General features: G+C 35.8%; 1 protein-coding gene across 1 annotated transcript; it reads right to left on the bottom strand.

Annotated features, from left to right (window-relative positions):
* Positions 1–9,659: 9,659 nt before the first annotated feature.
* On the bottom strand, positions 9,660–11,065 carry LOC119786140. Its single transcript, XM_038289249.1, has 7 exons — positions 11,033–11,065; positions 10,787–10,938; positions 10,621–10,707; positions 10,483–10,524; positions 10,268–10,390; positions 10,047–10,091; positions 9,660–9,906 (listed from the first exon to the last, which is right to left on the bottom strand). Exons 1-7 carry the CDS (start codon positions 11,049–11,051, stop codon positions 9,775–9,777), a joined length of 600 nt encoding a protein of 199 aa, XP_038145177.1. The 5' UTR covers positions 11,052–11,065; the 3' UTR covers positions 9,660–9,774.
* Between the last annotated feature and the right edge of the window lie 6,344 nt (positions 11,066–17,409).

Below are 17,409 nucleotides of genomic sequence, written 5' to 3'. Positions count from 1 at the left end.
ACCACATAGCCAAGTGGCCTGGGTCACATTGGAAAAAATCAGATCTGTGTTGTTCAGACAGCCATGAAAAGATCAGATCCAGGTCGCATGTGGGCAAAAAAATCGGATTTGGGTCACTTCAGCAGTGCGGTGTGAACGTAGCCAAAGAAAGGCATGGGGCCCTCTGAACTGAGAAGACAACACATAAAACAGACCCATTATAGAGATACAGAAATTTTTATATCATAGAAATCCATTATTTGTTCTACGTTTTGTCCCTCTTCTTGTCGTTTTCCTCTTTATGTTTTGTACTCTCTTAAAATGAATGAAACTAAGCTCACTTAACCAATTGCTCCTTCCTGTGTTTCCAAAAAGATGACAGCAAAAGAAAAAAAAAATAGTCCTTCTTTCTGCTGTAGACAAGCCATGATCTGCTAATCTATTCTCCATTTTTCATTTGTATGAAATAATAGCTGCATGAATCATGACAGGAGACAAGAGAGAGGAGTGCAGGAGGCTGGGTTACCAATCTATTTGCTCTGGAGAGCAGAGTTCAGTGCTCCTATATCTTGTTGCCAAAGTCTCCAGTAGCAGAAAAAAGTCACTAGATTTGGCGCTAGAAGCTTTTTTGAAATAGGAGCGCTAGAGGGGTCTAAAAAGTCGCTGAATACACCTGTGCCTGAGACACACTTATTATAAGCATTCTGACGGTGTTTTACAGGTATTTTATCAATGAGTGTGAATGGTTGTTTGTCCTGTTTGTCTCTGTGTTGCCCTGTGACGGATTGGCGACCTGTCCAGGGTGGACCTCGCCTCTCACTCGTAGACAGCTGGAGAGAGGCACCAGCACCCCTCACAACCCCAGCTGGGATAAACGTGACAGAAAATGGATGGATGGAAACACTGTATTTAGAATAATATGAATGACTCACAAGTTAAATCATTCTTATCAATTTATGTTTTCACAACTTTCATGAATTGTGAGATATTGTAAGATTTGAATTTTTCAGTGAAGAAGGGAAATGCAGGTGCCACCAATGACCCATCTAACTTTGTAAACTTTTTTTTTTCTGCTTTACATTTTTCAAGTTTTAATTTGTGCATGAAGATTCAATTCAATTCAATTCAGTTTATTTATATAGCGCCAAATTCACAACACATGTCATCTCAAGGCACTTTACAGTTCAACCAGATCATACAGTCAAATTGATACAAAGTTTTCTATCTAAGGAAAATCAGTTGATTGCATCGACTCATTGACTCAAATACAATCCCTCACACTAAGCATGCTTGTAGCGACAGTGGAGAGGAAAAACTCCCTTTTAACAGGAAGAAACCTCCAGCAGAACCAGGCTCAGTGTGAGCGGCCATCTGCTGAGGCCGACTGGGGTTCAAGGAGATAGAAGCAGAGACACAAAAAGCAGCTGTAAAAGGCGGCCCCGTCCAGGAAACACACAGCCAGGCAGACGAGCTCCGAGCCAGCTCCCATGCCAGAGGACGAAGAGAGCACATCCACTCAGTCACGGTCAGAGAAAAAGGACCACACTGGAAAACAGGCCGATCTCCAACATCTATAAACAAGGGTGTTGATGGAAGCAGCACAGCTGATGTTTCCTTCCAGGATGACGTCACAGCCAAACAGGAACAGACGAGGCAAAGCTACTCTGAGGAAAAGCAGAGAGAGCAGAAGGTTAGAGATTGAACTAACAGATTCTGCAGAATAGGAGAACAGAGAGAGAATGAAGCAGAATGATGAAATGGGGGTCCCTATGTCCTCCAGAAGTCTAAGCCTATAGCAGCATAACTATAGAGATAGCTCAGGATAACCTGAGCCACCCTAACTATAAGCTACAAGATAGTGGTTATGGTCGGAATTATCGAGTTACATCCAATTAAATTACTTTTTATAAACTTTAAAGGGTAGTTTTACTGTTGTTTCATGTTTTCTTCTTTTTTACTGGTGTAGTTTTATTCCATAAAGAATTGAATACATTTGTTTGTTTCAAAAAAAAAGCAACAGAAAAAGAAAATACTGACAAACTGCAACAGAATGTACCGGTAATAAATCTTTTGATTTTGCCAACAAAGTACCTAAAAAAGTTTTGGTGCAGTTTTTTTTTTAAAGTTTTTTTGATTTTAGTGAAGGAAATGGTTATGCAAGAGAAGATAAGATAAAACTTAATTGTCCTAAAAAAGGATGAATTTGGTTTACATAATCTATCGGGTGCTGCGTACATACAACAACACACAACACAACATTCAACTTGGTAATTCAAATTTTTTTTTTTTTTTTCACGTGTATGTGTATGTATGTAAATGTTTTTATTCAATGACACAAAAAAACAAATACATTGTTGAAGTTGTTAAAAATTAGCAACATCTGCTGAGTAGATATGTTTCTTTAGTCAACTGTCAACAACAATACAATGATCACAGGGACAAAGTAAACATGACATTTTTTTTTTTTTTAATCCCTTCTCCCCTCTTTCCCACTCCCCATCCTGTGGTCCCTTCCTTTACCTTCTATTTATTCTGTCCCCTACCCCTCCCCATCCATCCATACCCGGCTGCAAACAAAAGAAACAGCAAAATAAAAAAATAAAATAAATAAAAAATAAATAAATAAATAATAAAAAAAAAAAAAATAATAATAAAAAAAAAAATAAAAAAAAAATAGTTATACAGCTGAGGAATCACAATCATAACAAAACCCAGGGGACCAAGACAGGGTACAGAAACATGGACAGCATGTAAAACAGGCGTCTGCGCAAGCGTAGGTACACAGATCAAGACAGAACATGGATATTTAAAACTGCACAGGTTGACATTCGCTAGCCCGATTCACAAGGAGCCGCCGAGCCGGGGGGACAGGCAATTACAACAGAGCTGGTTCCTATGCGTTTTTCAGGCTCGAGGGAGGGTATCCAGTCTTTCAAAATAAGATAATATAGGGGCCCAAGTTTTATAAAATTTTTGGGTCGAACCTCTAAGACAAAATTTTATCTTCTCTAACTTAAGGAACATGGACAGATCTTTCAACCACAGAGAAGCCTTGGGTGGGTGTTCTGATTTCCACGCTAATAATATTCTTCTTCGGGTGAGGAGAGTTGAAAAAGCTAGTACATTTTTAAAATCATGTGTTAATGATATCCCCTCCCCTGGAGTTCCAAATATTGCCAATTCAGCACTGGGTTGGATACCTATTTCGAAAGCTTCAGATAGGATCTGAAAAATTGTGGACCAGAAGTTACACAGTTTGTTACAGGTCCAGAACATGTGAGTTAGATTTGCCTTAGCTATGTGGCACCGAGCACAGGTTTCACTCACTGTAGAATAAATCCTTGAGAGTCTAGCTCTACTGTAATGGATCCCATGAAGGACCTTGAACTGAATTAGTCCAAGTCGAGCGCATGATGTTGACCCATTTACTCTACGTAATGCTTGGTTCCAAGTTTCATCAGAGATGTGTATTCCAATTTCCTCTGACCATTCTGCTCTGATCTCATTGAGCTTCACAGTATTAAGTGATGAAATGCTATTATAAATTTTGGAGATTAAGCCCCTATCTTGTGTTGGAGTTTGCAACATTATGTCTATACCTCCCTTTGGGGGTAAATTAGGAAAACAGGGACTATTGTTACGAACACAGTCACGGATCTGGAGGTATCGAAATAGGGAGGAACGTTGTAGGCTAAATCTAGAGGAAATAGCATCAAAGGTAGCAAAAATTCCATCTATATATAGGTCACTAAATTTATTTAAGCCTGCTCTCCGCCAGTGGGTAATTCAAACTTAAATTAGATTTTTTTCTCAAACATTATAACACTTTTCTTCATCTGTTTAAGAGATTAATGGAATATTGCACACATCATAAGATAAGATATAGTATTTAATTATAATCTGATTGTGAAATATTTAAATTAAACTGTTTCCTTCCTCTTTTCTCGTTTTATTAACTTTTCTAAATGTATCTCATAAGACCATGAAGGAGATGACAATTTAATGCAAAAACTAACCAAACTACAAAAGATATACAGATTGTAGAATTATCCTGTTTGCTTAAAAAAATTGAAATATTGAGGTTTTGCAAATGTAAAATCTATTGCAAAGACTTTATTAGAGAAATATTCATATCACATAGATCTTGATTGTGTAACTTGTTTGATTTAAGGAATTAAACTGACTAATTTTGGTTGTTATTGTTGCTCTAAGATGTCCACGTTGTGCCCTAAAATAACCTAAATCAGCTAAGTGTTAATTTTAACACATCATGATGAGTTCATTTACCATAACAATGAATTGATTTAGATTTTCTGTACTTGACTGTTTTTTTCCCCCTTTTGTGGTGTTCTCAGAGGTTGCATCAGAGGGATCTTTCAACATCAGCAACCACAGTTAGCAGCAGTGTCTGTTCACACGACAAGGAAACAATACAAACTGAGACTAACAAAACGAAACCAACCTATTAACTTTCAGTACTGTTTTATGAATAAAAAGGTAAAAGATGACCTACTCTCTTGTAATACCTACAGTACCTGTATCAGGTAACTAAGCTGGTCCCTCCCAAGGTTTACACGTCAGAGGATGCATGTGAAGGATTAATGACTGGGATTTTGGAACACCCAATGTTAACCATGCACACATAATCTCTATTATTACGTAAAGAAGAAAGATATAGCCATATACTGGATATAAGCACTATAAAGTAACGAGGCAAGAATAAGAGGAACCAAAATGTTTTATTTTTTTTCTTATAATGGTAGCTCTATTAAAATCCCAAAGCTTTTTACAGTTATGGTTAGGCTCATCGGGTTGTAAGACCCTGGACTTTCCAAGGAGGGGTGCACAAACATAACTAAGCACTGTAGGTGAATTGAACAATCATGACGGTGGTTACAGGAAAATACTTTTTTATCATGTCTCCATGGAAACCAAGTCAACAACAGAGTTGGACCTGACCATAGGTTTAAACAATGAATGTCTTTTTGTTAATCTGAGGCAATGCTTGTGGAAAGCACAGTAAAATCTGAAATGAATTAGCAAAATGCTCCTCTAACTGGCTATTTGCATGAGTAGTTTAATATTTTTGTATACATTTATGAGTGGAACAATAGATAAAAAAAAATATTTAAGAGAGTATTAGGTTTATAATCCATAAATTGAGCATGATGTGAATTTAATAGATATTCGATTTCAAAGTAGATTCCTAAAGATGGTTAAGAGTTAGAATATAACACTGCATGCTCTTATAAAGTTATTAAGGTGCCAATTCATAATTGGCAGTTTAGGGTTTGTATCTTTGCCTGAGTCTTGCAATCACCATTAAAGAAAAATAAACTCTTTTAACTTTATTTGAAGAACAACATTTATTCAGATGTCATTTATAGTAATGGAGAATAATTTGAAAACAGATCAATTAAATAATATTAGCAGTTTTCTTTGAGGTTTAATAATTTCTGTTTTTATAATAAAAATAGGTCAAAAGCGATGACATTTTGATATGTGTAAAATAAGCTCTGACATAACAGAAAAAAATTATAAATGTAAGTTTTTATTAATGGCGTTGACCACAGGTGGAGACATTTAAACAATTGTGACATAAAAAAAAAAAGAATGTTTGGCTTAAAAACAAAAAACACAGTTGTGTAAATAAAGGGAGGATTTTAGCAAAGTTATTTGCTTAATAAATGATAGAGTAAGAGTCTGTACTTATTTTTTTAAGTTGTTATAAGACTTGTAGAACCTTTGGTTTTAGAACATAAAAGCTTCATTATTTTGGGTTAGATATATATGCATAAACACACACACACACATATGTATATATATATATATATATATATATATATATATATATATATATATATATATATATATATATATATATATATATATATATATATATATATATATATATATATATATATATATAAACTTAAAAGAAAACTCTCATGATATGGGCATGAATCCTAAGCTAAGTATGATGGGAGGTATAGAGTTATAGAAAATATTACATTATTTTTATAGTTTTTATAATTAATTTCATGATGTGGACTTTAATCATCCTCTCTACTGTCTTCTTTTTGCACCTATATCAATGTTCTCTATTGTTTTTTGCGCTGTTATTTGTGTACTGTTTATATTTCAATGTAAGAGGGACAGGAGATTGAAATTACCTCTGAGATCAAAAACCAATATGAAGCATTTTCTCTAGAATAATGCTATTGTGCACAGTTCCTTAAATGTCGTGACAAGATTATATATTACTTCCAAATGTAAAACTTCTAGTTATTATAAGGTTTTCTAGCATTAATAGTTCATGTTTAAAACAAAGATTGTTTTAAGTTCAGAACAAATAGAGCAACATACATGTTATGTGTGAAAACGTAGAACCTAAACTTTAAAAATATTCTGATTCAGATATACGATCCAAAATGTATTCTTTCAAGCATCACACTAATTAAAAAACATCTTCTGTGATTCTTTCTCTGGGTAGATTATTATTTACGGCAATTGTTATAAGGAGTTTAAAAAAATACTTTGCAGTGGCAAATGATTGGCTGATATGGCTTCAAAACAGAAACAATAAGAATGAAGTTAGAACAATTTAAATCTGTTCAGGCCAGAGGAGGTGGAGGTCTAGTGTCTGCCGTCTACTCAACTAGTGCAATAATCCATGGGATTTATTTAAGCAGATGTAAGTTTTCAGGACAATTTAATTCATAATTTTTATGCCTCACAGATTTTAAATATGTTAAGGCTAAAGCACTACCAACAAAGCAAGCTGTAACCGATTAGAAACTGATGACCTTTTGTGGTGGGTTCAAATCATTTCTAAACAGATAACCTTTCTAAGTTTCATTCATAAAGATGGTCAGATTCCCCCTATCAGTCTGTCTCCCCTCTCCGAGGTAACATCATTATAGGTCTCTCTCAGCCTCAGCACCCACAGAAAAACCAAGTATTCACTTTCAGTACATTTTTTTCCTCTAACCGATAGTGGTTCACCTGCAGTATCGAAACATCATTTACTCAACTAACCCATTGTTAATGTAGATACCTTTTAGGATTCATATAGCTGAACCTGTGGGATGATGTCATTCTGTTCTGAGAAACTGACAAACCTAGAATGGTGACACCTCATTTTGGCTTACGAGCGTTATTTTTTAAAGAAACATTTTTGGAAATAGAAATAGACAATTTTCACATTTTAAAACCAGTTAAAATCAAGCAAAGTCATAGAATTTGAAATGAATGCTTATAATTACTTAAGTCTTCTAGAATGTAAACAACGATGATGATGATAAAGATGAATCGCACCAGACCGGGCAAATCAGAGTTAAAGTTGTTTGGTTATGTTGTAAAATAAGATCTTAGGCTATAATTATCTCACCAAGTAATGTTTCATTTATCAAACTGGAAAGAGTGTGAGACAATTGCCAACCGACTTAACAGGGTAAGAAAAGCGTCACCATAACTAGAGGATCAGCAGAGATCTGCAGCTCAGGTGGGAGCAATGTCAACATCACAGCAATAGTATATGAAAATATCACAAGTCTGCCCTTAATAGACGCGGCAAACATGAAATAAAATGTCCTGGCGAAAAAAAAAAAAAAGATTTTTTTCCTTCCTCCATCTGAAAATATCACTGCAGATTCTACTAAATACATACACTCACTGGCCACTTTATTAGGTACCCCATGCTCGTAACGGGTTGGACCCCCTTTTGCCTTCAGAACTGCCTCAATTCTTTGTGGCATAGATTCAACAAGGTGCTGGAAGCCTTCCTCAGAGAGTCTGGTCCATATTGACATGATGGCATCACACAGTTGCCGCAGATTTGTCGGCTGCACATCCATGATGCGAATCTCCCTTTCCACCACATCCCAAAGATGCTCTATTGGATTGAGATCTGGTGACTGTGGAGGCCATTTGAGTGCAGTGAACTCATTGTCATGTTCAAGAAACCAGTCTGAGATGATTCCAGCTTTATGACATGGCGCATTATCCTGCTGAAAGCAGCCATCAGAAGTTGGGTACATTGTGGTCATAAAGGGATGGACATGGTCAGCAACAATACTCAGGTAGGCTGTGGCGTTGCAACGATGCTCAATTGGTACCAAGGGGCCCAAAGAGTGCCAAGAAAATATTCCCCACACCATGACACCACCACCACCAGCCTGAACCGTTGATACAATGCAGGATGGATCCATGCTTTCATGTTGTAGACGCCAAACTCTGACCCTACCATCCGAATGTCGCAGCAGAAATCGAGACTCATCAGACCAGGCAACGTTTTTCCAATCTTCTATTGTCCAATTTCGATGAGCTTGTGCAAATTGTAGCCTCAGTTTCCTGTTCTTAGCTGAAAGGAGTGGCACCCGGTGTGGTCTTCTGCTGCTGTAGCCCATCTGCCTCAAAGTTCGACGTACTGTGCGTTCAGAGATGCTCTTCTGCCCACCTTGGTTGTAACGGGTGGTTATTTGAGTCACTGTTGCCCTTCTATCAGCTCGAACCAGTCTGGCCATTCTCCTCTGACCCCTGCCATCAACAAGGCATTTCCTCCCACAGAACTGCCGCTCACTGGATGTTTTTTCTTTTTCGGACCATTCTCTGTAAACCCTAGAGATTGTTGTGCGTGAAAATCCCAGTAGATCAGCAGTTTCTGAAATACTCAGACCAGCCCTTCTGGCACCAACAATCATGCCACGTTCAAAGTCACTCAAATCACCTTTCTTCCCCATACTGATGCTCGGTTTGAACTGCAGGAGATTGTCTTGACCATGTCTACATGCCTAAATGCACTGAGTTGCCGCCATGTGATTGGCTGCTTAGAAATTAAGTGTTAACGAGCAGTTGGACAGGTGTACCTAATAAAGTGGCCGGTGAGTGTATTCTCTGTTGTGTATCATGGTGGCGGCATCATGCTGTTGGGGTCCTTTTCTTCATCTTGGAAAGGAAAGGCAGTCGCCGTTGATGGAAATCGAGATAAATATATTTACAATCTTAGGAAAAAAAAAAACTGGTTGATGCAGCAATAGCTCTGAGAAAAGGGCAGAAGTTCACCTTCCACCAGGAAAAAATATCTTAAAAAATGTAGCCAAAATAGACATGGAACGGTTTAGATTATATTGTTTTAATTTGGTATAATGGCACAGCTATAGTCCAATTGCAAATCTCTGCTCATGACATGAAACAATATCTATACAGACGCTTTCCATTCAATCTTAATGAACATTAATTATTTTGCAAAAAAGAATGGAGAATCTTAGTCTTCAAGTAGGCAAAATATTACAGCTATAATAAGAAATGTAAAAAAAAATAGAAATTGTTATAATGTGTCAAAATATGAAAACTTCCAAGGGGAATAGAAGATTCTGGTTTGAATCATGAGATTTTTTTATTTATTTTTTTTTAGCTATAAAAGAAGGTGGAACTCAGTGATAAAAAGACAACAAAAACAATATGTATTTTGCGGAAACAACATTTATTTAATCAATTTTAGAACCAAGTAAACAACATCACCATAAATAGTTGAAATAAATATTCCTAAATATAAAAACATTTAAATATCATAAGTTCCATAAATATACTTGATAAAACTCAACTTTCACAAACCGTCTAATTTAAATAGAAACATTGTAGTCTTATAAAGACAATAAATATTTTCCATTACAATAAATAGATTCCAGTGTTTCTCTTTGAGCTGGCTGTTTTTTTAAAGTACCATGGTGTGGTTCATTTGTTTAAGGAGCGGTTCCTTGATGCCCATTTCTTGCCACGGAGGTCTGTGAGGATTCAGTTAGTGTGTTTAATATGGTTCAGGTAGCTGATGGCTCGGTTGATTGTGACGGTGCGAACCTGAAAGCCTTTCAGGACTTTGCAAAGGCTCAGTCTTTCATTGTAGTTGCTTGATCGCTCCACAACAGCCTTGAAAAAACAGAGGAAGAGTTTATTGAATTAGCTCATCTGGTGAATGTGTGTGTGTGTTTTTTTTTTTTTTTTTTTTTTTTAAGAAATATCTTTTCTTTTTGCTTCTTGCATTTGAGGAAAAAGTTAAAACATCTTACCTGATTTGAGGTAGAACTTTCTGGTGGAGACAACTTAAAGCAGTTCTGTTGATTAAAAAAGACCTTTAGTTTTTCCAAAAACAATTTTTGTAATGTATTGAAATCATAAATATTTCAGAAGTGAGTTTTTAATGCTTAAAAAAAAGCAATTCTTGTGTATTAGCGTAAAGGGTACCAAGCAGCAAGTGTTAAGAAAGTGCTGGTGGCAGTTTTCAACTAACCTCCATGAGCTCTCTGAGGCTGTGGAGAACAGAAGGACCAATTATGCTGTCAGGATCTGGCTGAGCTGACAGATATCTGTAGTAGTGGATTAGATCGTTTCCCATATCCTTTACACACTTGTCCTGATTGAAAGAGCAGCAATAGTAGTCATTAATCACACAATTGAAAATTGAGATTTCAATTCTTTTTATATTTACGATATAGAGCTGCCTACCTTATCAAAAGCCGGTGTAATTATCCCAGAGCATGTGGAATTCTGCAAAACAAAAATTTGGTTTAAAAAAAGCAAATAAAAATCCCAATTACTGTATATATATAAATATTTGAGCACAATTTCTGTGATTTCATTTACCGTTGGGGAACACACAGTAGGCGTGTTGGTCTCCGATATCAGCTCCATGTTCTGCCTTGTGCAGTTTATTCCACTAAACAGTTGTGGCTGTTAAGAATAAGATCTAAGTTTAACACCCAAACATATATTTGACCATTTACAATCCCACCTTTCCCAAGTTGCTTACCTGCATTAGAAGATCAGTGATGTTTTCTAGGAGTGTCCGTGCATAAAACACACAGGAGTCCGTCTCTCCTTTGTTGTTGTTTACCGGCATTGAGTGGCTGACCTCCCATAAGGAACAGCAAAGTGCCAGGAGCAGCAGCGTAGGAGTCAAGTCTGGAAATATTAAATATAACACAGAGAAATGTTAAAAACTTTATTCTAATTTTTTCCCTTGCTAAGATGCACAAATCATATATGTGATACTCACAGAGCTTCAAGAGTGCCATCCTTGTCTTGATTGAAATCCTCTGAGTGTATCTGTCTCAACTCTGGCATCCTCATGGCTTTTATAGTGCCGTGGATTTTTCCCCCCTGTAAACTTTCACAACCTTGACAAGGTTGCATCATTTCCTTTTCCTCCCCTATTTGTCGGCGAATGTTTTGGTGAAACTGGAAATAACGTCAGATTGAATACAACAGCTATACATTGATGACTAATTGAGGCTTTTCATACGAGACAGAGTGAAAGTATAATTTTACAGGCTATTTATTTCTTGCACAGTTACTAAATACTGACTCCCTTTAATGTTTTCAATAAAGCACAGATAGATGAATATTAATTTCATAGACAATGTATTAAACTATAAATTATACTTTAATTTGAATTTATTATTGTATATACGAAAAAATAAATGTAATTTGGAAAGAAATAATGAACTGTATAATCTTTATTGGTATTGAAATTAACTTCTTTGCTTTTTGTCTTATATGTCTAAATGAGATCAGTTTGATGTTAAAGTTTTGGGTTATTTTATTTTTATAAATGTATAACTGAGGAGAGCTAGGAAAAATTTGTTTTGGTTTTAATTTCATGATATATTATGTTTTGAATAAAATAATAATACAAATAAAAAAAACATATATTAAACTTGCTTATTTGATTTGGCTGTCATGTCTTGATGAAATTTCTGTGCAGGCACAGTTGAGCTTTAAGAAAGGGACAATTTTTACCTTTTTATTGGTTATAGTTGTAATAACAATTTAGTAACAATTTTAGTGATATTGTGACTAAACTGTGAGTCTAGCACAGACGCAATCAGCAGGAATGTTAAGGAACATTTACTAAATGATAAATCACAATTCTCTTTTTACAGCTTTTTACGTTTTACTAATCAAAAACAATATTTTAATGAATTTCTCTTTAGTATGGAATTATCTAGCCCACTGGCCTCACATATAAAGCGTGCCTGTGCACAAAAGACGCACAACTCGGGATGTATAATAAAATAACCCGACATGAAAGCGTGCGCTAATCCAAACAAAGATTTGACCAACCGTATAATTTGCGACAGGCGCACATACTTGTTAAATCCAGGTCAACAAGCTAAAAAGTAATGGAATCAAATGTGATGGAAAGAGCACCGAAAATTATTATTTTTTTTTTTCCGATGAGTTTCACCTTATTTAGTTTAAGGGTTTGTGGAGTTAAATTGCGCGTTCGTTTGTCCACCAAAGAGCATAAAATAAAAAAACGTTTATTCTCAAAAGGAAACATTTATTCAATCAGAAAAATAAAAAAGTGGCAAACAAGTGTTTAATAAATGATTAATAATCACAAGTGTGATTATTAATCAGGGTGTAGATGTCCACGCATGTTCATGAATGGCTGCGCCAAGGATGTGCGTAATTGTGCAAGGATGGTGCAGGGGGGGCATTGGCAGTGGGTTGGTGTCCCGAGATCCTGCTGGTAAATGATGATGGATGACCTATGAGCTGGGTCACAGAAGGACACTGAGAACCGTGCGTCACCGTGCAAGTTCAAGATCTAACTACTCCTCTGTGCAACGGGAGTTTTTTTTTTTTTTTTTTTTTTTTCAGAAGGCGCGCATGGACGGGTTGGGTAACGAGTCACTAGTCATCCCCATGAAGGCGATATACCCTACTTATGTTGCTGAGTTATTTAGAATATCCCGAAAATTCTGTAAATGGGAACATTAAAACACAATTTGAACCAAGCAGCCGATTTCCAAATGGAATCAGAGCTATAACTACTTATTTAAGCCATGGTGTGTAAATGTAGTAGCTATTTGACGTTTACGAATGGAAAGTATTTTCATTATAAAATGGTACTGGTATCTATGATGCAAAAAGGTGTTTTACAAATACAACATTTGGACATCCACGTGGAAGGCCTAGGTTTTATGTGATTATATTATTATATCTGTTTATCCCTTTTTTCATTTTAATTATTAAGTGTACCCACCCCTTAGCAAAAAGTAGTTTATTCACGTTTACTAAAATGGCACTTATTTCATACTTAAAATCAGGCAGTGCACTTAGAGTTTACTTATTCTAAACTAGATTTCATATACTTAACAATAGTTTAGTCAAGAGTATTTGACTATATTGTTTACTTTATTGTTCACTAAAGTATAGTTTAGTAAACTTAAAAATGTTGCAATTTAGTTCTAAGAAGTATTACTTTAGTAATACTTCAAGTACACTAAAAGTAAGTTGTTCGGTATACTTTCTAAACTTATACTTAAGTATTCTTAATAGAATTTACTTCAAGTATACTACTTTTTGCTAAGGGACATCTCTGTGTAACTGGGTCCCTCATAGAATCTTGAACGCTGTAATGTTAAGCATGACAATGATCAAAGTAAAGCAAAAATTGAGCTCAATTTGATAGACAAAACCGTTGGTTTTCATTGAACAAAACGTACTGACAGACTTTTTATTTTTAGCCGACTTTTTTTTTTATTTTTTGAGTAGCTTATGTCATTCAGTAAGTTGGTTTGTAGAAATAAATCACACTCTCTGAAGTGTGTGAAAAAAGTCTCACTGTGACGACGTGTGGTGGGAGCCTTCTGGTTATTTACACTACTTTACCCTTTCCTTAACACTCACGCCCCTGCTAGACTTTCAAAGTAAGACCCCAGGGACTCTACAAAATAAAAGCATCTACATTATGCACAGATATGAATTGCAGTATATGGCTCAAGATTGTGACCCAAAATCAACAGGTTTTTATAAATTAAACTCTAGGGCTTTTAAAAAACACACCCCAATGCAAATTTCAAAATAAAAGTCTCCCATTAAAGTATCTATTTACCTAATAACAGGGAAGAAGACTGATTTCCCAATTGGAAGTTAAGTATCCGTGATGGGCGTGAGCCTTTCTTCAATGCATAACCCTGCTTCTTTCTTTTAGCCTGGTAAACCAGACTAAATGGAGATTAAATGTGTACTTTGTTATTTACCGTACAAACTCGCAGGCAAAAATTATTTTGGCCGCTGGCGGGTGGGGTTAGTTTACTAGACTATATTTCTGTATGTCTGCTTCTGTCTCCTTCGCAATGTTTGCAATGAGCCTGGTTCTGCTGGAGGTTTCTTCTGTTAAACGCTTACAGCCTTACTGTTTTATCATTTTGATTACATGGGTGTTTGATCTATTTTATTTTAAGGGTAACAGCTGGGTTCTCTAGCAAGCAGGCAGATTAACCTGCTGGTTAGTTTGCTAGCAAGTATTAGTGGGAACATAACTTTTTTTTATGCATCTTAGATCCCTTCAGAATTATTCTTCATCATTCCGAGCTTTTAATCACCTTTCTTTGTCACCTTCAGGTCTGTGTGCCTAGAGTTCGTAGAAGCCATGCAGCTCATTTCCAATAAAATTCAGCCTTGTTCGCTTTGCTTGTCCATGTAGCTCTTAAAAAAAAAAAAAGCTACCTTCTAAACTGCAGAAAAACAAATGTAGTGGGATAAATAACTTAGCAGTGCTACATTTTCCTTCTTTACGTTACGCAATTCTTTTTCTCTGTGGGTGCATGCACATGCATCAGTGGCGCAGCCCCAACCATTTATAAAAATAAAATATTTAGAAATATATGCATAAGTTTAAGATAAATATTTAGTTTTTAATGACGAGCAAAGCTGTGTCCTTGTCGTCAGATTGGTGACGTATTTCGGCCTTGGAGTGCAAAAACCTTTGCCTATCGACTCTGTTTAAAAGTTGTACATGCGCAGTAGCGCCTCTGTAATGCAAAAGGATAGGAAATCAGGGGGCGCAGGAGATCTTGAACTTTGTGTGGTAAATTAATTACACTACAGCATGTAACTGTATAGATGTGTTCATCAGTCCTCATCCTGTTTCAGAGAAATAAACCACAGTTCATTTTTACTAAAATTGTTTTTAATTATTTAAGAAAAATACAGCTTTGTGATCAATATTATGGCTGCTGTGGTAGCTGACATATCTTGTTGACTGGTTTAGGTAAGGGGTAAGAAATACATTTTTACTTATGCACAACATTTCCACTCTACATTTCTAATTATAGTTATAATTTTGGAGATTACTGCATTTCTGTTATTAATCTCTACTGATAGTTGTGCTGCACAACTTGTGTGTGGCTTGTATACTTTATTTAAATTTCCACAAAGTAAAATGTTATTGCAATATTCATTCCAACTGCAAACTATTCCAGGTCTTAGGGGCAGAAAATTTAAAAGCCTTTTTAATTATTTTAGTTCTGACCATTGGGACCTGCATCTAAATACAAACCATAATGGTTGACGGTTCTGGTCAGAATTGGACATAATATGAAGGAAGACGCCCCAAAATGCATTTATAAACAAACCAGCCAGTAGAAAAGTCTGCTGTCATTCAGAAAGGGACATTTTGTTGAAGTGTACGATGAGAATTGATGAACTATAGTGATAATGGCCCTGAAATGTGAATCCAACAAAGACATAATGAGCCAAATTTAGTTTTTGGTGATAATCCTTTTGTCTCAGTTTTCTTTTTGGCAGGGCATAAATTTTACAAATCAAAGTGTTTGTTTTTACGAATTTGTGTTCAGTCAAGAATAATCCAGTCCAGGTTAGATGAGTCGATATATTGAAATTTATCAGTGCCTAATTATCTTGTGAGAAAACATTTGTGTTCGCTCACTGTGTTTTGATAATCAGGACTACAATTATCATGAATCTTTTAGACTTTGATCCAGAAATTAATCAAAATGCATTAATTGCAAAATTGTCCAGCATCCCTAGTGCTTAATTGTTAATCTGTTGCAACATTGTCTAACATTCATATTATATACATTAGAGTATTGATTAAAGGTTTAGTTCAGCACCTGATTTCACTAAATTTGACACAATAGATTAATTGCACACAGAACGATGTTTTCAAGCCTCTTATTTCGTCATTTAGAAAATGTGGAAAATATATTCATACATGACTGAAGGTTGTTGATTTTAAAACTTTATTATAATCTGATATGAGTGTCACTGGACCGCGTATTCTTAATTTCTTGAATAATATGGGGTTATAATCATAGATTAAATATATTTTACCAGATGATATTTAAATAAATAGAGTATTGAAAGAAAGATTTTGATTTTAAAGGAAATTACTAGTTACAACTCTGGTGTAACCATAACTATCAAACCTTTGGCATGTTTATCTCTACAATTACAGCTAGTGCATTTGTCTCTTATATTTTAAAGAATTGTATATATTTTAATTCCTTAACGTTTGTTGTTAATAAACCTTAAAAATAAATTCAAGGAGGGGTTTTGGGTCCACTGCTGATATGGGTGTAAATTTCTCATTATTTGTAATGTAAACTGTTACGTTTTGAAGAATGTTGTAGTCATATAATTAGTAAGTGAATCCTTTAAAGAGACATTTTTACTAAAAGATATCTTTAAAATAGCCTTTTTATTTGACCTTTTACAACTAAATCACCATTTGATGAGCAGACTGACACCTCTAGATCAGCGCTGATGCATCTATAACAAGGGGGGGGGGGGGGGGGCACAATTAATTTCTAATATAACTAACTTTGGGGTGTTTGAACATTCCAATCACAGACCCGATTCAGTGCCGCATAAGATCTTTGTAAAGTGAGCTTCTCAGAATTGAAAGTGGTGACAGCCAATCACACAAGAAAAGGAAAGTGGACCAATCAGGAGCTTGTGGGTGTTCCAAACTCAGGGAAGCAGGCTTCAGCTTCACTGCCGTTTTCATCTTGGTCCTAGTGCTCGACAAATGTCTGTGTACTGTAACGTAACACTGTTTTTGCACAGTAAAATGTGCAGGGGACCGAAAATGATGTTTGAAAAAGTCAAGGGGACATATCCCCCCATCTCCTCCAATATTACGTCCATGATATATAAGCCCGTAGCCTATTATTTACTCTGGGTTGGAAGTTCCCGCACTCTTCTGCAGATGTGACATCAAGCTAGTCCATGTTGAATGGGTCTGACCTAGCAATAAATTGAAGCATTATATTCAAGATGGATTTTATGGATAATCAGGAGCGACCAGCAAAAAAAAGGAAGGACTAAAGAATAATCAAAAAATATTAACAAGAATGAGTAGAAGAGTACTGCAGTTCTGTGTTTTGGCCATAGGTGGCCTTTTTTTCTTTTTTTTTTTTTTTTTTTTTTTTTTTTTTTTACAGCACTAGTGGCTCGTTTTGCTGACAGTAGGCTGACAGGAAAGGAGGTATAAGAGAGGGGGAGAGACATGCGGCAAAGGACGCCAGGCCAGATTCAAACCCGGGTCGGCTTCGTTGAGGACTAAGGTCTCCGTACATGGATCGTGCGCACTAACCACTGCATCACCTGCACGCCCAG

This window comes from Cyprinodon tularosa, unplaced genomic scaffold, assembly GCF_016077235.1.
Source record: "Cyprinodon tularosa strain WSP-4 unplaced genomic scaffold, ASM1607723v1 ctg267, whole genome shotgun sequence".
NCBI classification, from domain to species: domain Eukaryota; kingdom Metazoa; phylum Chordata; class Actinopteri; order Cyprinodontiformes; family Cyprinodontidae; genus Cyprinodon; species Cyprinodon tularosa.
Note: the sequence above shows the minus strand (reverse complement) of the source record. Positions and strands in the feature narration are given on the sequence as shown.